Source organism: Orcinus orca, chromosome 2 (genome assembly GCF_937001465.1).
Source record: "Orcinus orca chromosome 2, mOrcOrc1.1, whole genome shotgun sequence".
Taxonomy (NCBI): Eukaryota; Metazoa; Chordata; class Mammalia; order Artiodactyla; family Delphinidae; genus Orcinus; species Orcinus orca.
In genome coordinates this window covers 167331764-167357593 of record NC_064560.1, presented here as the reverse complement: position 1 = coordinate 167357593, position 25830 = coordinate 167331764, and the positions used below count along the sequence as shown (strand labels likewise).

Below are 25830 nucleotides of genomic sequence, written 5' to 3'. Positions count from 1 at the left end.
TGGAGAAGCTGAACCTGACTTTCATCGGAACACAAAGTTGGTGAGGCCTTTATGCCATTTATCTTTATACACAAATTCTTTAATACACGATGCTGCCTCAGGGCTGAAGCACCATAACTCTTTTAACGGGCCACACAGGCACTCTTGGGCCACATCCCAAGTAAAAAGAAAAAGGGGAACCCACAGGTCACTAGTAGTCATGAGTTTAGTAATTTTATTATCCATCCATACCTTCTGCATCTTCCCCTCTTGCTAACCCTCCCATCCAAGGACTTGTCTGCCTTCTCAGTGCTCTGCACAGTGGTCTGGGAGAGAAAACTAGACAGTGAAATCCAAACTCCCTACGGGCCCTACAAGACCCTCCTGGATCTGGCCCCTACCTACCTCCCCAACTTCCAACTGCATTCCCCATGCGTCGGGCTCTCTGACCTTTTGATTCCTCCAATAAGCCAAACTTGTTCCAGCCTCAGGGGCTTTGTCTTTCCTGGTCCTCCTTCCCGGCAATTTCCTCCTCCAGAGCATCCCGAGACCAGTCTTGGCTCCTTATCCTTGGGGCTCTGATGTCTTTCCCCAGAGACTTTCCTTACTTGCCCATTGAAAGTCCCCAAGCAGCCCCTGCACTTAAAACTAGCTGGCACCGGAATCAAAGAATGAATGAATGAATGAGTGAAATGAACGAATACCTGCGGACTGCCTCCTTGGGGCGTACTCTGGCTTGGAAATCAAACTCAGTTTGTAGAGCGAAAGCACGTTAATAGCGGTTTTAATCTGTCCGCTCAGACGTTCGCCCCCCCCACAAATCTCTGGAGGTCCGGGCGTGGAAAACCCAGAGAGCCTTGGGGGCTGTCGGCGCGAAACTGCGGCTGCGCGCAGCCTGGGGCGGGGCGTGGCCAACGCCGATGCAGGGAAGTGAGTCCAGAGCCGGCGAGAGGACGCTGGAGGGCGCGCTAGAGCGGCGCGGCCCGGCCTGGTGTGGGCGAGCCGGCCATGGAGGACGAGCAGAGCTTCTCAGATATTTGTGGCGGCCGCCTGGCCCTGCAGCGCCGCTTCTACTCCCCTTCCTGCCTGGAGTTCTGCCTCAGCTGCCCTCGGATCACCTTGCGTTCGCTCACCGCTGTCACCTGCAGCGTGTGGCTAGCGGCCTACGGACTCTTCACACTCTGCGAGGTAAGGCCTGCCGGCCTCTTCCCGCGATCTGAGTCGGGGTCTCGGGTTTGGAAGGGTCATTGGGGCCTTAGGGTCGAGCCCAGACCTCTCGCCGGACCCTCCTGCGATCGTGGGGCCTGGAGGGCGGAAACTCGCTGGTTCTGGGGACGCCATTCCGCTGCTGGACAGCTCTCTTCCTTACGTTTAGTGAAGTTTGTGCTCCTGTACTTTATCCCCCTCCTGGGTCGCTGCTCTGCTCCGTGGTTCCACCGAGCATACATCTAGTCCTTGCAGGACAGCCTAAAACTTTAACTTCCATGTACTCTCCGTAGTACATGCTCATAGTAATTCAGTTCCAAGGTCCTCATCCATAACTTTCACCCCTCAGAGGAATCACTGCTAACAATACCTTTTACAGTCTTCTAGAAACTGTCTTTGCCTCCATAAATCACAAGAATTGTGTGCAAGTTAATTGTTTGATAGTTCTTCCTAATCTCTCTTTTTCAAGGCAATCTAACCCCCCCCCCCCGCAAATCCCTTCCCCAACTTCAAGTATTTTCTAAAGAATTGTGAAATTACGGAGAGGAGTGGTTTCTGTGCTCAATTTCCAGACTCATTCCTATTTTCTGAGCCTCAGTTTTCACATCTCTAAAATGGAATTAATATCTGCCACACCAACTTCACAGCATTGTGAGGGTCACATGTAGTAGCATTGTGACAGCCCTAAAATAAAAGGAATCATCCTAATTGCCCTTTTCAGGATGAATTTAGTTTCATATTTAGTGTCCTGTGTGGACTATATTATTTCAGGAGTGGTCTGACCAGAGCTGAAATACAGCAAGGCTATTTATTTCTATAATTTGGGTATTGTTTTCAATACTGCATCCATTTGCTTTTTTTTGCCATCAGAGCATATTTCAGAGCATGGTAATTTAGTAGTATAGATATATACAAAATATATGCCCTAATTTGTACCAAATTGTATCTAAAAGTTTGTTCATAAGTCAATCAAAATGGTTAAGTTGCCAAGACCATCCTTCCTCGTCCCCCCAGAAAGATTTCATGTATAAAATAGTTGAATATCAATACTAGCTTGAGCTCTGGTCAGGTAGTCATGTGAGGAGGAGGGAACAGGTATTTATTAAATGCCCACTGAGTGCCAACTGCTTTATTGAATGCCTCATCTCAACCTTAGAAGAAAACCAAGACTCAGAAAGAGTAATAACTTATCCGAAGTGATAAAGCTGGTAAATGGCGTACGGGGGCTTCAAACCCAGGGCTGTCTGACTCTGAAACCATTTTTTTCCCACTATACTATGATGTCTCCTCATTGCGGGGGGCTTGCTTAGGCAAAATTTTTAAATAGAAGTTTGTGTTTACGCCAGCTCCCTTTTGTACTCACCTCTCTCATCCTGGTATATCCCACTTACCCTCAAAAAATGTCCAGGGCTCAGTAACCTTATCTTCCTTTAAACTCCACTGCAACACTTCTTAAGGGCTCTGTGTACCAAAATTTCTTATCTTTCCTCCTATTCAAAACTACTAATTACTGAATCTCAGCTAGGATGAGAAGAAATCTGATGAAGGAATTCATTAAAACATGTGGCTAAACTTCAACCCAAAACGAATATTGAACTGTCAGATAGAATTTCAGAAAGAAAAATGAAGTATAAAAAATGCAGGGGTAGTGAAGTTTTGGGCAGGGATTACTTTATAGAAAAGCTGATATGGATCAAATCCCCTAAGTATATACTGTTCTTCATCCCTTCTTTCCTCCCAGTTTTTGAATTCACAGTTCTATTAGAATTCTAGGTTTTTACCTTACTTATTCCAACCTGGAATGTCCTTCCCCCTTCCTTTTCTCAGCTAAGTGTATTTGTCAATAACCACCACCTCCTCTGCACCAGTTAAATCCTGCTTCCTTGGAAGTCTTCATAGGATATTCCTGTGTGCTTTAATGTCTCTCTTTCTGGCTTTCTCTCTCTCCCTTTTAATCCTGTCTTAGTCACTTCTAGTCAGAATCATAGTATTCTCCAAAAGGATTTTGTATATGTTAATCTTGCCTCTAATAAATCTGTAAGGGCCAGAACTGAATTTTATCTCTCTATTCTTCCATAATGCTTATTCAGTTCACACTATGTACAAGACACTGTACTAGATACTAGACATTTAATTAGCTCAAAGTAGATATTTCTGGGTCATCAGAGACCCAGCACATAGATTTCTCCATCCTTCATTTGTTAATCAACAAATAATTTCCTAGCACAGAGGTCAGCAAACTTCTTTTTAAAAGGTCGAATAGTAAATATTTTAGGCTTTCAGGTCTTGGTCTCAGATTCTTCTGTTTCTTTTTCTTTCTTTTTATCAACCCTTTAAAAAATGTAAAAAACATTCTTAGCTTAAGGTGGACCAGACAAACACATATCACAGGCCCCAATAGTTTTCAGACTCCTGATCTAACAGTTAACTATGTGTTATGTAGAAAGAAGTCGAAAGGTACCTTCAAGGAAAACCAGAGCTGGTCAGTAGTTAAAGCAGTAAACACAGATTTTATTCAGAAACTATTGCAATGGGAGAAAAGAGACTTAAGTATTGAATTGGGCTCAATTCTAAATATAGCAGGGACCAGTGGAAATGTATAGCTAAGGAGCAGGGTCAGGGGTCAGTGGATGGAAAATTACTAAAAAGAAACATCAGGGGTAAAGGGGGATTCTGGGTAAATTGATTTGACAGGATTCTGGCTGAAGGCAGGCCACGGTGATTAGATACCAAGGGTGAGGGTCTTCTTTAAACTCAGCAAGATTCTTGCTACAACTTGTTGGACAATGCAGGCCCAACAAGAATGGACACCAAGGTCCAGCACTTAGAAGAGCTTGACTAGAGTTAGGTCAAAGAGGGTATCTTGTCAGTAACAAAAATTAATAAAACACTTCCTATGCTCAAGGAATGACAGTCGTAAATTAGGGAGTCTCTTGATTCTAGATCATCGATGATTTTTTTCCTGTGTCATCCTTCTAAATAGCTTTTTGGAAAAAAAAGGGAAAACAGTGCCACATGAAAGAAACATACCTTGATAGAAAGACACACTTCAACTTCAGAACTGTTAAAAGGTTGTAGATGTGTCTTAGAATCAAAGAAGTAAATACCATTTTGGGGGCCCTTAACACATCAGTCATTTCATCTAGTCAGTCAGCCTTAACACATTAGTCAGTCACAACCCAAAACAACTAAAAGAGCCCTAAATAGTGAGATCTGTATTATTTAACAAAACAAGAAGTCAGGACGAAGGAGGGCTCTAGAGGGCTTAAGAGGCTCTGTTGATTTTACTTTTTTCATCTTACTGCTCTTCCGCCCTTGATGTACTCTACCTGTCCTCAGCCTAGCTTTCCACATGGTTTGGCAGAGGCCACGTAGTTGGTTTTCAGGCATCAAAACCTCAGGATGAAGGGGCCTTCTCTTCCTTAGATCTCTTTTTTGAGATGGACTTAGTTTTCCAGAAACCCCTCCAGCCGACTTCCCCTCACATCTCATTGGCTAGAGTTGTGTCATAGGTCCATTTCTGAACCAATCATTGGCAGGAGTGGGAACCAATCATGGTTCCCTCCAACTTCTATTAGGAAGGAGGAGCGGCTGTTGAGTATTATCTGCTACACTGTGCTAAGCATTTTATTACTCTCCAGTCTGCGATTTTCCTACATATCTTACTGATGGAGCATGAGAAGAAAAGATCTGAGTCCTTAAGTTGCAATTTTGGAAGAAAAATCTCTGAAAGCGGTGTGATGGGTATTTTGCTGATGGAGGTTCACCTCCTGAGACCTATCCATTTGTTGTCTGGATGTATTTTATCATATGCTTTCGTAGCACTACAGAGCCCAAGTAAAAGTAGTTTCCTCTTCCTCCGTGCATGTTCTTCCCATCTGTTCACCTCACAACAGAACAAAGGCTTTTTTCCACATTGACTAGACCTGACGTATTAAATAGCAGAGCTATATGTGGAGGACCACTTGGTAACCTGACCGCCTGTGTCTGGCTCTCTTCAGAACAGCATGATCCTCTCTGCTGCCATCTTCATCACTCTCTTAGGCCTGCTTGGTTACCTCCATTTTGTGAAGATTGATCACGAGACTCTGTTAATCATTGATTCCCTTGGCATCCAGATGACCTCATCCTACGCCTCAGGCAAAGAAAGCACCACCTTCATTGAGATGGGCCAGGTGAACGATGTTGTCATTAATGAGGCTATTTACATGGTAAGTATTTAAGTCATTACAGGCCTCTCTGGATGAGGCAGCGCACGGGGTATGCCTGGATCTAAACTGAGTCTTAATGCGTAAAGTAACTGATGTCACAGAATTAAACTTGAGGGCTCTCTGTTCCAGTACCTGTAGTGTTTTCTTTTTGGCTGACATGTCCTTAAGCCATAAAAGTGAAACTTGTATTGAAAACATATGTCCTTTATTTTTAAAGAGATACTATAGGTTTTTATGGATAGGGAGTCAGCATTTCATCTTTATTTTCTAGCCCTGCTTCAAAGTCATCTCTGCTTGTTGTTGTTTTGTCTTTTTTAATCTAAAGAATGAGAATATACTTCTCCCTCACTTCAAATGCATTCTTTTTCAAGTGTATGAAAAAGTTTTAAGCCTTCCCTTGAGAAAGAAAACTGAATTTTACTTAGATCTCTGCTATTTGGTTTATTTTCTTACAGCAGAAGGTGATTTACTACCTCTGCATTTTATTGAAGGATCCAATGGAACCACATGGGATATCCCAAGTAGTACCTCTCTTCCAGGTGAGCATAGAATACTTGTTTCTTCTGCAAAGAAATCCTCTACCTTTCCCCTCCTCTCTGCATATCCATGGCTTCTTATGTTCAGTAGGAATGTGAACTTCTGTTGTCAAGAGTATTTGAGGATACCTGAGGGGTATTTTTACTGAGAATTAGGATTTTAGTTATTTCAGAAATTCCTTTCTGAGGCAAATAAGGCTTTCAGAAATATTATGAATTTATACAAATTTTAGAGATAAAAACATATATATAGCAACTTCTGCCTGTAGGTCATCATTCATCTGCTTTGACTCCGTCAGTCTGCCAATACGCGATTTTACATAGATGTTATTGATCTATACAGACTTTTATACACTATTTTGTGTCTTGTTTTTTTATATATATACATTTATTTATCTATCTATCTATTTATTTATTTATGGCTGAGTTGGGTCTTTGTTGCTGTGCGCGGGCTTTCTCTAGTTGCGGTGAGCGGGGGCTACTCTTCATTGCGGTGCGTGGGCTTCTCATTGTCGTGGCTTCTCTTGTTGCGGAGCACGGGCTCTAGGCGCGCAGGCTTCAGTAGTTGTGGCACGTGGGCTCAGTAGTTGTGGCTTGCAGGCTCTAGAGCTCAGGCTTAGTAGCTGTGGCACACGGGCTTAGTTGCTCCGCGGCATGTGGGATCTTCCCGGGCCAGGGCTCAAACCCGTGTCCCTTGCATTGGCAGGCAGATTCTCAACCACTGTGCCACCAGGGAAGCCCCCTTGCTTTTTTAATATACATATTTTCATGCATTTACAAAGGCCATTATACTTATTATTTTAAATAATTATATCATGTCAAATATCAGTTTATTTAGCTACCTCATTTACTAGCTTTTGAAATCATGTTCAGATTATTTTTTGTTTTTTTCTTACAAAAAAACACTTATACAAAGACGCAGACCTACTAGAGAATGGACTTGAGGATACAGGGAGGGGGAAGGGTAAGCTGGGACAAAGTGAGAGAGTGGCATGGACATATATACACTACCAAATGTAAACTAGAGAGCTAGAGGGAAGCAGCCGCATGGCACAGGGAGATCAGCTCAGTGCTTTGTGACCACCTAGAGGGGTGGGATAGGGAGGGTGGGAGGGAGGGAGACACAAGAGGGAAGAGATATGGGGACATATGTACATGTATAACTGATTCACATTGTTATAAAGCAGAAACTAACACACCATTGTACAGCAATTATACTCCAATAAAGATGTTAAAAAATTTAAAAAAACACAAAACTTATACAAACATGATTATAATCAATTATTTTATAGGTATGTAAAGTATTTATGTATGCAGTTAACTCTGCCTCACTGCCCTTCCTTTTTCAAAGGATTTAAGGAAGCTAAGCTAAAATTCTTTTGCATTATAGTTCAAAATTATTTTATTAAAGCTTATGAATAGTTGCATAGATTTTAATCATGTTTGAGATTTGGCTCCAGAGATCGGACAACCTTACCATACTTTTGTGAATTTGTACTTGTTTTCCTGTAGTCTTGGCTAACAGTGGGTTTAGCTATTTTTTAGTTTAGTATGTAGGGAAAGGAATTTAGAGTTATTAAATTTGTGTCTCTTTAAATGACAAAGAGACTTTTCATATTTCCTTGTAAGTGCTACCTATCAGTATTTTCTGTTTTAAACTATCCATCTCCTCTATTAGTCAAGTAGATACTAGATAGTGATTATGCATTGTAACAATTTATATATTTTGGGTAGCAAACTGTTATGAAATATGCTTTCCCCATATATTTTTCCCATTCTGTGGCTTTTCTTTTCATTTGGTTGTATTATATTTCATTATACAAAATAATTTTCAATATTTACATATTAAACTGCCCTTCCTGTCTCTGGGAACTGCTTCGCAGCTTGTGATACTTCCCAAGAGGGTCTGTCCTTGTTACTCTTCTTGCTTTGTCTTAGGTGGAGGTCATGAAATTTAGATTAAAAACTGTCTTTCAAGCTCCTGCTTCCACAGTTCACCGGCTGGGATGTGGGCCTGGTTAGGGATTCCTCCTAGGAAAATGCTGTGAGGCCTGAACTTCTGCCTCTCTGAAGCCCACACCTGTACCATTTAGACCCCCTGGTCGTGGGTGAGAGATTGAGGTTGCACATGGACACAATACCACTGAGCGCTTTACATTCATCTTGTTTCTGCATTTCTCCCCTTTGGAATTCAGAGTGCCAAGCCCCGGCTGGACTGCTTGATTGAAGTGTACAGAAGCTGCCAGGACATCCTGGCACACCAGAAAGCCACATCAACGAGCCCGTGAGTCCCAGCGTTTAGAAGGCCAGTATTGTTTTCCAGAGGAGATGACTCCTAAGCCACAGTGGCTGGTTTATTTTCTGTATTTTAAACCATCAAGTGGGCACAGTCCTAGGAACCAGTATGGATGCGGTGGATCTCAGAGCCGTAGAGCAGGTGCCTGGAAGCCTAACTTATTGTGTGGTGTTGAGCAAAGTATTTATGTGTATTTTAGTGTTCCCCTTGTAAGATTTTGTTTACCACCTGAGGGGAGTCCTCGAAACAGTATGTCAGGAGTAATGTTGACGAAGAGCACTTTGTGATATTCCTAAGCACGTTCAAGTTTACTTTTTGTTGAAATTTGTAGAGCAAGACAATGGGAAACTGACATCAGATCTCTTGAGAAAGATAATTTTCAACTGCACAGTGCCCCTGTATAAAGGCTAAGAGAAAAAGCAAGCCCTTCAGGGGCTGGTCCGTAGGAGAAATGTCCTACAAAAGGCTAGTCTCTGCCCGCCTAGCTCCTGTGTTCTGTACAGGGTTAATTTATGATGCTTTTCTTAATAAACAGATCTCCTTCCAAAACATACACAATTGCTTGGTTCAGACAGCTGCTTTTTATTGACAAACACGATCATGGCATTTCAGTCACGGGTGTCTAGCACATTAATACTCTTGTTACTCAGCATTGTCTATGGTTTCAAAAACTTCTTTTGCCAAGAGGGGTGAGATAAAAGGCCAGACAGAAATTTGACTTTGGTTTCCAGACATGTTAAAGAAGGATAAACATACATACTGTAGAAGCCTTTGTTTATAAGGCAGTTTCTTCTATATAAAATTAATAAACTAAGGGAGGATTCCTGAAGGGTTGGGAAGAAGACAGGGCGGGGGAAATAGCTTGACCCCCAAATTCAGTATGAACACAGCTCCATTCTTGCTTACTTTTTCTTTGGGATTTTTTTTTTTTTTTAACTCCTGGCCAGATGATAATTCCTTATTTGCCTTAGACACATTCAAGATATTACAAAACCAGAGCTGTAACTTCTGCCTTTTATACCAGCCCTGGAGGGGTTATTCAGGAGCCTGTGGGACATGTGACATGTGACATGTGACTTGGTCGAGGTAGAAATGTCTCAGCTAAATCCCAAATGCTGGGGGAAAGGCAGGAACAGAAATGGGAGGCAGCTATGAAATTGCCAGCCTGGCAAAGTCAAGTTCGTTTAAAAAAGGTAGACACTCTGATGTGCTCCTTTTTTCATCATGCTTGTCAGTTTAATGGGTGAGAGAGGGGAAGCTTACAGCAGCTGAGGTGTTCAGATAAACTAGTTCCAGCCTTGCAGTTTTCACAGTGTGCAACACACACACACTTTGCTGGGGTTAAAGGCTTGGTTCTTGGATGCTATTGCTAAACCCATATAGTTTGTTTGGCACTTTATCGAAAAATGATAAGACTGCCTTAGAGCTATGAAATAAAACTCAGTTTCCTCAATGTTGGAAAATCAGAGTATAAATGAACTCTTTCGTCTTTTTTTTTTTCCTGTTAAGGGAGAGCGGAGACAAGATCATCTCTGCATCCAACAGGTCTCACTCGGGGATGGGGGCATATTGGCATCGTCAGGAAGACAAAAGGTGAAAGATACTTTCAACTGATGCTGTCAGGCTAGGACAGATAACGCATATGTGCGTCTGCCCTCAAACATTCCCAGCGCAAGTTCGCCAGAAGTCTTAAGGAGCAAATCCAGGCCCATGAGCCTGCAGGGGTGTCTTCCGTCTCTGACTCATCTTTGGTGGCCTCACAGAGCAGCAAAACGCAGAATGCATTTGCTTGGTTTTTCAAAGAGCAGGGGGACAAGCGACGACCACCTTCTCCTACAGTAGTAAGCACAGCCTTCACTGAGCCCTGTCCAGTTGTTAAAATGAGACAGGGAGAGGTCAGGTTGGACCTAGCCCCTGCCCTTGCCTGTACCCAGTTGGGCTGACGGTCCAGTGTGAGGGAGAACAGCTTCAGTCTCAGGCGAATAGCGCCTTGTCCTGCAGAGACAGGTGCCGCTGCCCCAGAAGGGCACCGCCAGTGCCTCCTCGTTTGCACCAGGGGAAGGGGAAAGGTGAGTCTCCTCCTTTTTCTCCAGCCCTGCCAACACCTTTCCCATATGGGAAAGGAAGTCCAGTCTTAGTGAGTTCTAAGCTTTTGTTGGAGTTCAGGTGAATTGGAAATTCTAGTCCTTCCCTGTTCAGGGATGTCGGGAAAACTTCAAGTATAAGCCCCTGCGTGAGGACCATACACAACATAAACATATTAGTCTCCCTGAGAGTAGCAGTGCAGGAAATTCTGACTTACAGCACTGATGCCCTCAGTAACCAGTAACAGTGGGCCATCCCTATCTGTGTCTAGAACTGGGCAGCATCCAGAGCTCAGTATTCTTATGAAAACAAAGTGGTTTTTATACTGGGTCTGGATTTTTAAAGGTTGGCCCTGAAACATTATAAGGCACCTAGAGAGTAAAGGCATCATGGACACTGAAATACACATTTCACAGAACAACTGGGGCAGGCTGCAGGGGGCTGTTAGACCCATCACAGTAGTATCGCACCCGAGGATACATCTCTCTAATCCCAGAGGCACCAGGTGGTGGTGGGGAAAGGGGTAGGAGGAATATTCACAGCAACGTTGGCCCCTTGGCAGCACATGGAACAGAAGCAAAGAGCTGTCGTCCATCCAGTTCCCATGGCTGGCAGGCAGCAGGCGGGTTGGGGGGTGGGTCCACGGTTGTGGAGCAGTGGTTCATGTAGCTGGCCATGATGAAGGTCACCTCTGCAATCTAAGGAGAGAAAGAGAAACAAAGGAATTGAACACTGGCTTTGGCTTGAATCCTGGCTCTCTCACTCCCTAGCTGTTGCACTGGTTATATAAGCTTCCTGGGCTTCAGTTTGTCCCTTAAGTTAAAATGCCCACCTGGGAGGAAATGTCCAAAGGGGATCGTTCCTGTGAGGCTCAGAGGCCTAGTGAAATAGGCATCTGGAGGTCCTGAGGTGCCCAGTACCTCCTGAGTACAGGAGGACCAACATTCCGCCCTGGCTGTCTCCAAGACAAGGCAAGGCAGCCTCCCTGGAGGAAAGGCTCTGTATATCCTCTCCTTTGGCAGGGACAGTATTGAAAGGAGGAGGTGGTTTGGCGAACTCCAGCTTTAGGGTTAAAACAACAGGGTTTCCAGTTGCTCAGAAGGGAGCCAGGAACTATAAATCAGAACTTTGGTTTCAGAGTCTCTGCAATTGTTATTTTTTGCATCAACATTTCCTGTACTGAGTAGGAACAAGGCCCTTAAAGTGAACAGTTCCTAGGACCCCAGGGAAGGGGGAGCATGTTCAGAGTGTCCCACTTGTGACTAGTGCCGGGACAGCAGAGCCCAAGGCAAGGTGAGAACACTTGGGCCTGCTGCAAGGACGACAGCAGCAAGAGGGCCCCCATTCAAGCCTGTCCAGTGCTGTGGCTGACAGAACAGAGGAAGGTAATGTGAGGAGTGCAGAGTAGCTGGACCAGAGTGAATTCCCTCTCCCGCCAGCCCCCCCACCTGCCAGCTCAGCAGTGACCGTAGAGACGCCACCTGAACCCTCTGGGGTACTGATGATAGGGCCAAAAGTTTCATTTGGGGCAGGGCCCTTCTAGAGTACTGTCATAACCCCAGTTTCCTTTCTAAGCTCCGAGCCCATCTCATCAGACCACAGCAGGGTAAAATGTTTTAGCAGCTTTCAGACCCACCTTGGGAGCAGCCATCCGGAAGATCAACTTCTCAATGTGGCCTTTTCCAGAGCTCTGGTCTGAAGTGGATCTAATCACAAGCATGAAGTCATCCCGGCAGCCACCAAAGGTCATCACTGAAGAGTAGGGATAAGTGACGTGCACTTGCTGTGGGGAAAGATCCAGTTAGTTCTGGAAAAACTTTCCACCTGCCTCCTGAGCTAGGAGCCAGCATGCCCAGTCTCTTCCAGACCAGGAAGGGAGAAGTCCGAAGTGGTCACACTTTGGAGATCTACATTTTGAATGTCTACAAGCTGTGTCTAGACTAGAGGACAGCAGTACTTGGGCAGGGGGTGGAGGAAGGAAAACCGTGGTCACTTAGCTCAGCCCTTTGAGTCCAGAGAGAAGAAGAAAAGATACTGTCAGGAGAAGGAGGGGTCAGGAAGCCAGCCCTCATCCTCCCGTACCATGGTGTTGTGGTCCAGGATGCTGACACCATCCTCATTCACCGCAATCCACACCAGAGTGTTCTCCTTGGAAGACGGCTGTGCAGGCTGGGGGAACAGGAAGATCCCATCAGTCATCCACAGCTAGGGACTCTGAACCACTAGAGCTTTCTGAGGAAGAAGGCACATCTAGGGATCTGCTAGGCAGTGATTTCCAACTTTTTTCTTTTGGAAAACATAGAAGATGGTATTTGTATAGCATGGGGGAGTAAACAGGCTGCTCGTGGCAGGAGGCACCTGGCTTGGGGCTCTGGCCACCTACTAACAACCCCGAGTATCACTTTCTTGTAGTACCTATAGCGCATCCTGCCGTGGTACAGAACACAGTACACTTTGTTCCTGTTCCAGAACAGAGGCCAGCCCTGGCTGTTCTGTCACAGGCATGGAGAACAGGCTGTTTTTTCCTGGCTCTCAGAAACTGACAGCATTCCACCCACAGGCCCTCCTAAGTGCAAGCTGCATCTTGCTTCAACCATTTCCTAGGGACTATAAAATAATTAGGAAGACAGTAATGCAAGGGCTTTAGGCCCTGCCAGGGAGAAAACTGACTATTTGGTGGATAAGTCCTAGAATGACTAATTTTCACTGCCAGGGCTGCAGTAGGGCAATCTAGATTTCCTGTCTCTCCTACCCTGGGGAGGCTGGGGAGAGAGATGGACATGTCCTTTTTTCAGGAGCTTCTCCCAACCTTCCAGACTAAGTGGGTCCCCATGTTATATGCCTTTATAACACCCCTGTACGTTTCCTTCATGGCACTTGTGACAGCTTCTAAAAAAATTATATATATTTTATATATATATATATTTAGAAAGAGAGAGCGTATGTGTGAATATTTGATTAGTGTGTACGTCCCCCACTAGATGGGAAGCTCCATGAAGGAGAGGACGTGTCTGATTTGCTCGCCTCTTGTCACCTCAGACAACTAGCACAATGCCTCAGATATAGTAGGAGCTCAACAATTCTTTGTTGAATGAATGAGTGAATGTCCGTTGTCTAATCTGTATCCTCAGTGAACAGGATCACGATCCAGCTTCGAGGATAGGACACTGTGATTACGTACAAAGTTTCGTGCACACCAGATACCCAGTGAAGAAAAGTTCCATCTGAAATTACTTTTAGCCACCTGGCCTTCCAGCAGGAGAAATTAACTGGTGCCTGAGTAGTCAGATCCCTCTGTGGCTGCACCAGGTCAGCAGAGATGTATTTGTTTAGGTTACACGTTGTTCTTTCAAACTTTTTTTAAAATAAAAACATTCTCAAGAGGAACATCATATCAAGTCTGAACTCTATTGTGGATTAGTTGACCCTATCTTTTTTTTCAAAGGTAGGATTGGGAAAAAAGTCAATAAAGGAAAGTTAAGGATGGCCCAGAAATAACCCTGGCCCGGAAGCAATGAGTCACAACTGCTCCGGACCAGGGAAAGCTGGAGTAGGCAAGAAATGGGTGGAAAGATAGTGACCCCTAGTGGTTGCGGGAGGGCGCTGCAGACTGAACTGGCTCAAACATGACCGAATCCAGGAGAAACTTAGGGAGTTCCTGAGGGTGTGGTAACCACTCCTTCGGCTGGAAACCACCCACACTTACCTGAGCAGCAAAGAGCTTAGCACCAAAGAGGGGCCATTTCCGGGCCACTGTCAGGTAGATGCGGATGCACTCAGGAGAGGAGCAGCCTTGCAGTGCTGCCCACTTTGTGGTCAGCTGATCTGCCAGGTGCCTGGTTTAGACGGATGGAGAGAGATGGTGCCATGTTTCTGTTGCAGCTCTGAGGTTTTCCCCAACTCTGCAGCCCATGCCTCCCTACGGTGACTCCCTGCAAGACCTTGCAGCCTACCTCAGCTGTTCCAGGGGGGCCCCGTGTCTGTAGCGCCTTGGGTAGAACCTGTCTAGGACCTGCTGGAGGTGATGCAGAGCCTTGGCAGGGGGTGTGCCCCCAGGTCCTGGCAGGATGGGCCTCTCCAAGTCCCCATACTCTACCTGTGGTAGAAGCACATGGAGGGACAAATCAGGAATTTGGACGTGAATGGGGTTGGGGGCCTGCTGAGAGAGGTGAAATAAACCATTATTTCATCCCTTTATTGGTGAGGTGTGAATGGATGTGAAAAAACACTTCTTGTGTACAGACAGACCCTTTATCTCAAGTTTCACAGACACTAGAGAAACAACCTTAGGGTCCTATAATATTAGAGATTTTCTAGATCAACTTTCCTTTTGCAGCTGAGGTTAAGTGCCTTATCCAAAGACACAGTTAATTAGTGGCAGACAAGGGAAAACACTATAGAAATTCTGGCTCCTAATCCAAAAATATGGGATACAGGATTGAAGATGCTACAGATCCTTCAGTAGAGCCGACTGTTCCAAATGTGCCCATTAGAGTCAGATGCTTGGCTCAAATCCCAGCTCTGCCATTTACCAGCTCTGAAACCATGATCAAGTTAAACTCTGTGAGCTTCAGTTTACTCATCTATAAAGCGGGGGTGAGAACTAAATAGGGTACTACATATAAAATGTTTCGCACAGGGCCCTCTACAGCATACTCAATACGTGTTTACTGTATTAAAGGTCCACTGTTATTATTTCCCCATCCTCTCCAGCATGTAGATCCAGACTCTTTCTTACGGGAACCATGAAGGATCCCAGATTCCTTTGGCAAGACAGCCTCCTAAAGGTAATAGAAGAGTCAAAGTCTGAATGTGTGTTCCTTTTCCTACTTCTCATTACAATGTTTGACAGCTGTAATACACACTTAACCACATACATTATATGACATACATTATCTAGGAATTACACTTAGTACAACCCTGTCGGGGCAGGTAGGGAGGTATTTTTGTTTTCGGGATATGAAAAAGGGAACTACAGCACAGACAAGTGAAGTGACTTGGCCAAGATCTCATAGCGGGAAGGTGGCTAGGATTCAAACCCAGGCCCCTGGTTTCCACGCCCAGAGTTCTGCATGTAGCCTGGATCTGCAGCGAGGCACTCTGCTGGGTAGGAGTCAGCAAGGCCGCCCTCTCTGGCACCTCAGGACCCGCAGAATCTCCTGTTTCAGCCTGTGTGGTGCACTCCACCTATGAGTCCAAGACGTCTCCTGACCCTCCTGACTCCTGGACAGAACCTTACCTGGGCCATCAGTGCCGCCATCTCCAGAGCCAGCTCCTTGTTGACAGGAAACCTCCCTGCCACTATCTCTCCGCTAGTTTGGGAGGCAAGCAGCAGGCGCTCTCGCTCTGTCTCCCCTTTGACTTGACTCCGAAAGTACAGCCTACAGGGGAGAGAGTGAGAAGCCAGGGCTCAGCTGGGATCCCAAACGGATGAAGCTGTCTCTGCATCTGTTTATCTTGATTTACAAAGAAAAAAAGAAACTACTCTTTTTATACCATCTGTGAGCCTATTTTCCACTGCCTCCAGAAAAACTTAACCAAGCATGACACAGAGCAGATAGAGGGCCATCAGGTCCCATAGCAACAGTAGCATGTGGTCGGTTCTGAATTCACCGTTAAGACTTACTGGATTTGGTGAGGGGAATCTGGTACCTGGAATCATAGCTTATTATGAAACTAAATGAGTTAAGATTCCAAGAGACTAATGGAAATCATCTGCCTGGAGACATACTGGGATGGAATTTTCTTAGTCAAATTGGTATAAGTCAGGATTTCTCCTTCTGTATTTCCTGGAACTGGTATATAGGAGCAATTTATTCTTTTTTTTTTTTTTTTTTTTTGGTACGCGGGCCTCTCACTGCTGTGGCCTCTCCCGTTGCGGAGCACAGGCTCCGGACGCGCAGGCTCAGCGGCCATGGCTCACGGGCCCAGCCGCTCCGCGGCATGTGGGATCCTCCCGGACTGGGGCACAAACCCGTGTCCCCTGCATCGGCAGGCATACTCTCAACCACTGCGCCACCAGGGAAGCTCCCAGGAGCAATTTATTCTTTAGTCTTAAATGTCTAGTGCTCAGACAAAATCTTCCTCTCCTGATGTAACACATGCAGCCACCTGAGGAAGTTGGTCTGTTTGGGGGGCAGGGGTGTGTGTGTGTGTGTGTGTGCATGCATGTGTGAGTGTGCAGACACAGTACAGGGACGGAGAGCCTGAGCTGTCCAGGGTCTCACAGAGGCCAGCAGAGCCAGCCTGGGCCTCCAGCTACTGACCAGCAGGCAGTGTTATATCTCTGGCCCTGCCTGTGCAGGACAGGCCTCCAGCTGGGGGAGTGATGAGCTGCACCCCAGCAGCAGCCCTCATGCTTGGTCCCCCTTGGCGGTGCCCAGGACCTGTTCTTGTACATCAGCTTCACGACACGTGTGCCACCCTCAGACTTTCCGGAGTGCAGCTCCTTCAGGGCTTGTTCCCACTTGGAGATGGCATCGCAGATCTGCATGAGGCAAAAGAGGAAAGTCAGAAAAGCCCCTGATGAAGGGAACAAGGTCCAGTCAGGGCTGGACTCGGGCAGAGCCGCGGGGCAGAGTTGAGGGACTGTCCATCAGGAGGCTGACCCACGGGGCCTCATGCTCCCAGGACCCAGGGTGCCTGCGGCTTTCTCACAGACAGAGGTGTAGCTCTGAGCATGGCGTGGGCAGCAAACCATGGAATGCTGCCGCCATTGCCTGGACATCTGAGGGGGCCCCCCAGAGGCTAGGCAGGCCCCAGTTCAAAACCATGGCCCCTCATCACCGGCTCCACTTCCCTCCCACCAACCGCCATTCTCTTCAACAAATATAACCGGAGGCCTACTGTGTAACAGAGCCTTACAGATGCCTGGGCATTCACAGATGCCCGGGCATAGTTTTTCCAGGCAATGGGAAAAGACTACAGGAGCCTTTGTCCTGTCACCATAAAGAAAGCAGAGACTGCAGCCAAAACCCTCATCCTCATCAAGTGCTCCAGCACATCCCACAAACACCCAGCATGCCCCGCGGCTCTAACCCCAGACCCTAATGCAACATAGGGTTCGAATCCCACTCAAGGGCCTTTACGCACAGAAGTACCACAAGGATCTACCTCTTTAAAGTTGGTGGGACCTGTAAGCAGAGCACGGGCCCTGGCAGACTGGGTAAGAGTGAGCTGCCAGCGTACAACACATCTGCTGGGTCCAGGCGTACAGTTGTCCGTCTACGCATGTGTGTACGAAACTGGCAGCGGGCTCCGCCCAGGTGGGGCTGCTGCTGAGAAGTGCCTCCCTGTCCTTCCTACCCTGAGCTGGGAAGCGGCTTTTCTTCTGGAAGCTGAACAGCCTCTCAAGGGAGGGAGGGAGGGAGGGAGGGAGGGATGTGGAGATCTTCTCTCCAGAGACAAGGGCACAAATGACTTTTCTCTGCCTATATGCGCACATTTTAAGATGGCACAGAAATGCTGGCCTCGGGCTCAGCCCCAAACCGGCTGGGAACACAAAATCCTGAAGACCAAGGTGGCTCAGTTGGCTTACGGGGGACCATCACCTTGACGCTCCCCTGCAGGCAGTGTTCCAGGTCCCTGCCAGAAGGGTCGTCCGTGAAGAGGGCAAAGCCAGAATGGGAGGACTTCCTCATGCCCGTCTCCTGGTTCAGCCGCTGGAGGAACTCGTCCACTGTGGAGGAGCCGTCAAAACCCACCACCTGCCGGGAGAGGGGACCTCCTGAGAGGGGCCCACGGGGGCTAGTGGAGGGGTCAGAGGCCGGGAGGTGGAAAGGCATGGCTGAAAGGAGCGAGGGCGACAACAGAGGCCAAAGAAAGCTGGTTTCCACATGCAGAGGGCGAGTGCTTAAGGGAGGAGCCCGCCCACCATAAACTGAAGTCCCACATAAGCTCCGTTCCTCCTTTGCTGTCACTCTTTGGGAGGCCCTTCCCCTGCCACTTTCTTGGTCAGTGTGTCAGCTTCCCTGTTCACGTAGTGGGTTCAAAAGGTCCTCTTCCCAGGCCCCAAAGAGTGAAGTACTTTTGTGATTCAAGCTCTGTACTCCCTCCACAGTGGCACGAATGGCCCCACTCGCCCCTGCACCCCAGGCCCATCCTTTGGCTGGTCTGCCTGTTAAGATCTGCTGGGCCTAAGGAGGCTTAGCACCCACTGGCCCCAAGGTGTTCTCCTCTGGGATGGCAATATGAGAAGACTCAGCACAGGGAGCGCGGCAGCCTTGTCACCTGGTAGGTCGCTCGTCACCTGGTAAGTCCCGTTGGCGAAGTGCACGGGGATGCTGAAGGGCGAGGAGTGGTGGAAGGGGTTCCGCAGCAGGATAGACACCACCTCCATGCGCGAGGGCCTGGCCTCCCGCTCCCCAGTCTGCAGCGTCCGCTCCACTGCCCGCTGGCAGTACGTGGCGTACTGGCCCGTCTCATTTCTAAAAAGACAGGCGAAGGAAGAAAGGAAAACCGGGAATCCACTCATCCCTACCACTTGACACCCTGGCTCCCTACCTACATGTAACCTATAGGACCAAACCTGCAGCTGGAAGGCTGTGACACGAGCCCCAAAGACTGGTCTGGGGTGTTAATTGGTCGTTCGGGGCCTATCTACTGCTGGTTGCTGGCACGGATATTTTCTGCAGAAGCCAGAAAACATGGCAACAGAGAATGCAAATCTGGGGATGATCTGGGGGCGCGGTAGCTCCACATGAGGGCCCCCACTAAATACCCACACACACATGGATTGGTGTGTAGAGGGTGCCCAGATCTCCACGTGCCCATCTGCGTACATGGTGATGGGCAAAGTCTACATGGCCACTGTGTAAACCCCAGAGGGCGGGGCGATCTCATCCATCCTAGTCTCCCCTGCGTCCCTCAGATCATGCCAGTCGGTAGTGCCAGAGCGGCAGAGGAAACGACGTGCACTCACCGGGGATCTGCGTGGCGCTGGAGCTGCTGTTTGACGTACCAGAGGAAGTGGTGCTGAGGCAGGAAAAGTGGGGCACACAGAGCCAGGAGCTGCCAGCACTGCCGGGGGAAACAAGAAATGTGGGCTGAGCGCTGGGTCCGCCGTGCCACCACCATCGCAGTCCTGAGCTACAGAGCCTTCACCACCCTCTCCGAACCGCAGCCCCCAGCCTTCTGCGGGCACCAGGATGGCCAGCCTGGTCGGGCTTTGTGCAGAGCCACAATCACACAACCTGACTGTGTGCAGACGTCCAGAAGGGGCACAGAGAGGGCAGCAGGACCCGGGCAGCCTTGAGTACGGAAGCCGCCTGCTGGCTGCCAGGCTCGGAGGATACCTGCCCGGTCACCTCCTTCCACCTTTCCCACGTCCTGGGCAGCCCTGGCCGACGGCTCCCGTCGGCTGTTCCACCCCAGGGACGCCCACCTGCATGAGGGAGCACTTCTGCGGCGGGCGGCAGCTGGTCTGCTTCATGAGTTGGCAGTACAGCTCGCTCTGCAGCTCGGGGTGAACGAGGCAGACCTGCAGCGCGGTCTGGGCCAGGGACACGTGGTAGTCCACCGAGGCCGCTTCCACGGGCACGTTGATGAAGAGTTGGCACGACTGCAGGGAAATGACAGTGGGCACAGGTAGACTGACAGCCCCCTGACTATCGTCCTCTGTGACAGGGGACAGACTGGGCCGTCCCCCCGCCCAGGGCTCGAGGAAGGCTCTGGTTCACGGCAGACAGCCCTTTCTAGGAGGGAGCATCGTGACTGCTCGAGAACGTCTATGCTTACCGAGAAGGCTACTTTGGGATAGGATCTTTCCTTTACATGTTTCCATTACATAAGCAAGACATATTCATTTTTTTAAAAGACAGAATATTCAGCGGGGAACAAAGAATATTCTAAAATAGGCCAGAATCTCTCAGGTCCAGAAGCAACGTAAACCTGCCCTCTCCCGCTGTTCACTACAGGAGGGCAGCTCTTCGTTTCGCTAGTGCTCCCCAAGGGCCCATGAATGAAGTCCCAGAGCTTCCAGCCTCCCTGCCCTAAAGGACATGATGGGAGCCCTGAGGGACTTTCTTTCCCTTCCTCTTCAGATCCCTCCGGGAGCTCCCCCCCTAAACTGCACAGGTCTTCTCCACCCCGGCATCACCGTGGTGGGAAGAACTGCTCTGGGCAGAGCCTGGGCACAGGGCAAGGGCGCCGCCACCAGTCCATGGGCCTGGGCTCAGCTCCCACTTTACCTTGAAGAGCTTGACGGCCTCCGTCTGCAGGGCCTCGGAGGGCAGGGTGGTGAGGGAGGTGTACAGCCCGTCTTTGCTGTAGCACAGCATGGGGTGCCTCCAGAGGGGGGAATCTGCCCGGAGCACAGCACCAGAGAGCAGCAGCCGTTACCGCTGAGGAGGGAACTCGCCTCCCCCGCACCCCGACCCTGATCTCTGGGGAAGACGGTGCTTTCACAGTCGGGACACGTGGGCTGTGCTGGATTTATATCCACAGAGTGTGGGCTGTGCACTGCATTTATTCAGCACACTCACGAGCATGGCTTACAGGAAGGCGGCTACTGCTTTGCTCGTGGGGCTGCAATAGGGGTGAACGTCCAACGCAAGGCATGGACATCGGAGTGCAAGCGTGCGTGTGCAGGGGAGGGCCTCTCCCTGCAGCGCTAGGTCTGGATAGAGGAGCGTATATCAGCCCGGAACAAACACGCCTCGGAGCAGCAGTAAAGCAGTGTGTGTTCTGGGTGCCCTTGGGTCCTCAGGGTCCTGAGAATCAGTAGCAAAATAAAGACCCCAAGAGGCCCCAGGCTTAGTTAGCCTGATCCTAACTTAGGCTTCATTCATTAACAAACTCTAACTATAGATTAACCAGCCACCTTCTTTCCTCAACCCTCTGCCCAGCCAGCAAAGTTGCAGTGAACAAAGTAAAACATTGACCAAGTGACCGGAAAGTCTGCTCCCCAGACAACTGCCCCAGATACTGAGTGGTCTCCTCAGTAGCCTCACCAGAAACAGGGGTCCCGGAGCTTGGGACGGGAATGCCCTTCTGTGGCTCAGAAGGTCTCCAAACAGCTTCAGGGTACAGTAGTGCTTTCTTTGGGTTCCTGAGCAACAGTTACCCAGCCACCACCCTCCAACCCAGCAGTGATGGCCACCCTCGCCTTACCTGGGTCTCCCTCACCATCCATCAGCTTTCCAATGAGCTGCTCATAGGCAGTGCCCACCTTGGCACTGCTGCCACCTGCAGCCACTGTGAGGTGGTAAAGCCATGTATCCTGGAAAAGGATGGAAAGCCACCTGATGGGGCTGGGCTGGGGAAGAATGGAGGCAAGAGCTCCAAGGGAGCCTCCCTGAAGGGGCCAAGCCCAGGGTAAGGGTCAGCCTGTCTGGTTGGCACAAGTCAAGGCCACCGGTCCCTAAGGGGAAAGACTTGGGATCGGCTGAATGTGAACCCAAGTTCCTAAGCTTGTGGTTCCCTCCATCTCATGGCCCCAGTGAAGAGATGTTGGTCACTGGGAATGGATTCAATACAAGGAATATTCAGGAAATACTAGTTGCCAAAATGTCCAGGAGGGAAATAGATTCGAATCTGGGGAAGCTCAGAAGAGAGAAGGAAGGTGAGAATCAAAGGTGCAAGCTTTGCCATGGAGGCCCAGCCCCCTCCCTTACCTTTTCGTGCTTGGTGCCAATGAGGAGGTAGGTGGGGCTGTGCTCTGGGGGGTGGATCACAAGGGTGCAGTGGGAGGAAAGCAACCGCCGGGTCCCTCCAGCCTCATAGTCCTCGTCTGAGTCACAGGATCGATCTACTTCCTCTATGCGTGCGTCCCGCACAGGCAGACGGCCCAGGGGGCGCTGTGGACACGAGCCTTCCGTGAATGGGAGGGCCAGCGGGGAACAGAGGAGTCTCCTCTCTCTGAACCCTCAGGCCTTGTAGGGCTGGGAATCAAGGACAAGGGGGAGACTACAGCTCCCTGGCTGAGGCGGGCTTGGAGAAGCACAGACAGACCACACAGGCAGGATCTGCGGACCATGCACACTGGTCACACACTCTAGAGGGATCTGGCCAGCCAGCTCTGTACTTGTTGTGGGGTTGGGTGGGGTAGAGGGTAAAGCTGGGCCTTCCATAAGGACACAGAGCCACAGGAATGTGGTTTGGGGGAAGCTGTCGGGAGGCCAGGAAGTACCTTGTCCTCGTGGCTTCGATAGTAGTAGAAGGTTCTCCCAACAAGAGCACACCAGACCAGTTTGGAATGGCCATGCTTGACCTGTAGGCCAGAAATGAACCAGCATTATCAGAACCAGAAGACCCCAGAAGAAGATCCGGGACTGGCAAAGAGAAGCCAAAGGGAGACAGATCTCAAAACTCCTGGTCCAACTCAGATCCTTTGGTCAATCCCAGGTCAAACTCAGATGCCACCCAGATTCTCTACTAACGGAACCAGCCCTTTCACGGCGAGCATCCACGGTACCACGCGACACCCCATCCGTCCTCGTATGACCTGCCATTAAAAGATCGACCAGGCCAACCAGATATCCTGTCCCAGGAATATGATCACGAGAAGAACTTGCTAATCTGCAGAGGCTAGAGTCGGAAGGGAAGGGCCATGGTGGGCTGAAGCCCTTGGGCAAGTGTAATCGTGAAGTGTAAAAAACACTGCACATGGGCAGAGGAGATGGCTGTGAACACAGACTGAACAGGGAAGCAGCGGCACAGGCAGAGCCCCAAGCACTGAACTTGCTCACACAATCGTTCCTGACGGGCATCCTGGCCTAGTTAACGTGCTTCCTTGTTAACTTCCCCTTTCTTGGGATTAACAAGTGCTTCTCAGCTCCCTGCAACCAGAAGAGCCCTAATTAAAACGTCTTTAGGGCAGCCTGAGATATTATAAGTCTTTGGCCACACCTGTCTCGCCGAGGTCACAGCTTCCCACTATTCACACTGAGCTGTGGTGGGTACAGGCAGGGGTGAGGGCAACTCCTAATGACCTCAAAATGGGTCCGATACATTCCTTTTCCCCCTGTCTCGAGAATAGCTGCTGTTGTAACAACACCGACCCCTATTTTTCCAGACACTCATTCACCGTCACCTTGTGTGGTTCAGCCCACAGGTAGTCAGTGTGAGGGGCCTCCTGGAGAAAGGAGCTGTGTGTCAGGAGGTGACCCACCAGCCCAGCACTCACTCCTGGCTCCCCTGACTCTCATGAGGAGCCCAGCATGCTCCTCCCCCACCAACCCCACCTGTACCTTAGTCAGCCAGCCCTTCACAGCAGGCTTGGCGCCGCCCTGAGTCAGGGCCGGAGGCCCAATGGCCTGGACCTTCAGCAGGCTCTGTAGGACACGGATCCACTCCTCCAGCAGGCTGGGCGAGTCCGCTGTCAGGTAATAGGTCTTCTTCTCAGAGATGAGCTGTGGAGAAGTGAGGGGTTGGGGATGGGGAGACAGGACGATGGAAGAACAGGGGCCTGGCTCTGCGGTGGCGCAGATCTCCGAGCCACCGGCTCTTCCTTCCTCCTGCCCTGGTACTCCCTCCCTCCCTTCTCCTCCTCGTCATCTTTGCCTCTGTGTCTCTCCTACCTTCACTCCATCTCTCACATTCTGCCTCCTCTTCCTTCCTCAAACCCACAAATGAGGATCAATGCAAACGTCGAGGTAATGGCTTTCACACATGCTCATTCTGCCCCATCTTTGTTTCCATCCGAGCCATATCCAAACCCAGCACCTCTTCTATCTAAAGCACTAGCTGCTAGGAGCATGCTCACCTGGAATGTCTGTGAACCCTCCCCTCGAACAATTTGGCAACGGGAGTTCAGTTCCACTTGACCTTGAGGTTTCCGGATGACGTCACTCTGTAAAGAAAGGGATGGAGAGGAAAGAGGTTGGAGCCTTCCCAGAGCACATCATTTCCCCTCAGACCTTACTCTAGGTCACAATGGGGAAAGTGATTCCTAAGCTTTCCTGGGCTGTGGCGTGATGGATAACTTGTTCTGGATCCTGGTTCTAACTAAATGGAGCAATGATTAGAGACATGGGTCCTCCTGATCCAGGCCTCAAAAAGTATAGATTGAGCCTTTAAAAACTGGATGAGAAACCACCAGGTTATTCCTGAGCTACAAAGCCTTTAAATTCTTTCTACTACATATTTTATAGTGTTGCAAACAGGTGGCCTATATATATCACCATTACCTTCTCCAGTGCCACTGCAGACATAACTAATCAATCAGAGCATGCCTACTCATTGAGTGATACGGGACCTGAATCCTTCACATGATGCTCAAGGTAGCCACTAACAATCAACTGGAGTTGCACAAGAGTCAGGCCTTTTTGCCTTCTTTAAAACGTTAACATTGGTTCTCTAGGGAGGGCCTGTCAAACTAGGTCCCAAATCCTAAGGCTCCCTAATTCCAAACAGTGTAGGAAGGAGATGGAGGAGGGGACAAGCTCGCCTATCAGAACAGTCCTGATGATGTGAGGGCAGCCTAGCAATGGTTCATTTACAGGGCTCGGCTTCTGAAGGAAGAAGGAATCACCAAGCCAATTCATCTAGAAGTGCCCTTGACTGCTCAGTGCCTGATTTCACTGTGAGAACCAGTGACCAGCCTCATGGTCCCGTGTGGGGCTCAAAGCCTCAGGTGCCTGCCCAGGCTGCCTCTCCCTGCTTCCAGCCCCTCTCATGCGGTTCTGGGGCTGGGGTGGGGTCCTTTTGCCTACTGTCCTGGGGAAGGAGGGTCTCACCGGAGACTTGTAGTACATGATCTGTCCCTGTCTCAGGACAAACCAGCGCCTCTTCCACGTCTTCACCCGGCTCCCCATTTTCAGCAGGTAGCCTGACTTCTCCAGTGACTCCTGCAAGAGTGGAAGGGTGTAGGGGGATGAGGGATGGACAGAAGAGGGAAATCACTGGGGTTCCTGGACATCACACAGGCCAAAATGGCCCAGCTGAGTCACTGCTTTGTCATCAATTAAAAAAAATTACTGAGTATCTACTATGTGTGTTTTCAGGGCACTGCCCTGCTAAGGGTGCAGAGAGGACTTATAAAGCATGGGTGGTCCTGCTGGCAGGGGGAGAGAACACCTGACCCTGAGGAGGTGGTAGATCAGGGGCTGCACAAGCGAGAGGCTGGCCAGGGCAGGCTTCCGGCAAGGGCCAGACCTGAACTGACCTTGGAAGGAAATCAGCCTTTCCCTTGAAGACGAGCCCAGAGGAGGAAGAAGGCCATTCCAGGCAGCAGGAAAGGGCAAGAGAGGTTTGGGGAACATCAGGCAAACTGGGGTGGAGGGTTCGTGGAGGCGGAGATGAAGACGGGGCAGCACAGTGCTATGGAGCGAGGGCTGGGGAACGAGCCGTCTGCATTTACCACTGGCTCTGGCGCATAACAGCACGCCTCTGAGCCTCAGGCTTCTCATCCACGAGATGGGGTAATAAGCCTCATTTGTGAGGACAAATGAGACAGTGCATACAAAGCCATGGGCACGGTGCCCGGCACACAAAAAACTCAATAAACGTATTGTTAGCTCTCGGCATCCCAGGGTCAGTGTGGAGCTAAAACGAGGTAACGTGTAAACTCCTCCTGGGC

General features: G+C 49.2%; 2 protein-coding genes across 8 annotated transcripts in view; one reads left to right on the top strand and one right to left on the bottom strand.

Moving 5' to 3' along the window:
* Positions 1-883: 883 nt before the first annotated feature.
* PIGH (phosphatidylinositol glycan anchor biosynthesis class H) lies at positions 884-15048 on the top strand. 7 transcript variants are annotated; one of them, XM_033431040.2, is made up of 6 exons: positions 884-1167; positions 5304-5396; positions 5888-5935; positions 8128-8216; positions 9738-9821; positions 13445-13705. In XM_033431040.2, the coding sequence occupies exons 1-6, from the start codon at positions 988-990 to the stop codon at positions 13539-13541; spliced, it is 591 nt and encodes a 196-aa protein (XP_033286931.1). In that variant the 5' UTR covers positions 884-987; the 3' UTR covers positions 13542-13705. The 7 variants fall into 7 exon arrangements, with proteins under 7 accessions (XP_033286931.1, XP_033286908.1, XP_033286787.1 ...); XM_033431017.2 differs by having other exon boundaries at positions 893-1167; positions 5852-5935; XM_033430896.2 differs by having other exon boundaries at positions 894-1167; positions 5187-5396.
* The window catches only part of PLEKHH1 (pleckstrin homology, MyTH4 and FERM domain containing H1), a 53141-nt gene continuing 36434 nt past the window's right edge, over positions 9124-25830 (bottom strand). The window contains exons 12-29 of the mRNA XM_033430335.2: positions 24989-25099; positions 24016-24102; positions 23501-23662; positions 22441-22521; positions 21926-22108; positions 21423-21531; positions 20501-20613; positions 19696-19872; positions 19234-19331; positions 18562-18739; positions 17864-18019; positions 16700-16800; positions 15553-15694; positions 14267-14409; positions 14020-14149; positions 12396-12482; positions 11950-12096; positions 9124-11011 (exon numbers count right to left, since the gene is read on the bottom strand). Of these exons, the coding sequence (XP_033286226.1) occupies positions 10850-11011; positions 11950-12096; positions 12396-12482; positions 14020-14149; positions 14267-14409; positions 15553-15694; positions 16700-16800; positions 17864-18019; positions 18562-18739; positions 19234-19331; positions 19696-19872; positions 20501-20613; positions 21423-21531; positions 21926-22108; positions 22441-22521; positions 23501-23662; positions 24016-24102; positions 24989-25099 (2367 nt within the window). The 3' untranslated portion in view covers positions 9124-10849. The remainder of the gene's footprint in view (positions 11012-11949; positions 12097-12395; positions 12483-14019; positions 14150-14266; positions 14410-15552; positions 15695-16699; positions 16801-17863; positions 18020-18561; positions 18740-19233; positions 19332-19695; positions 19873-20500; positions 20614-21422; positions 21532-21925; positions 22109-22440; positions 22522-23500; positions 23663-24015; positions 24103-24988; positions 25100-25830) is intronic.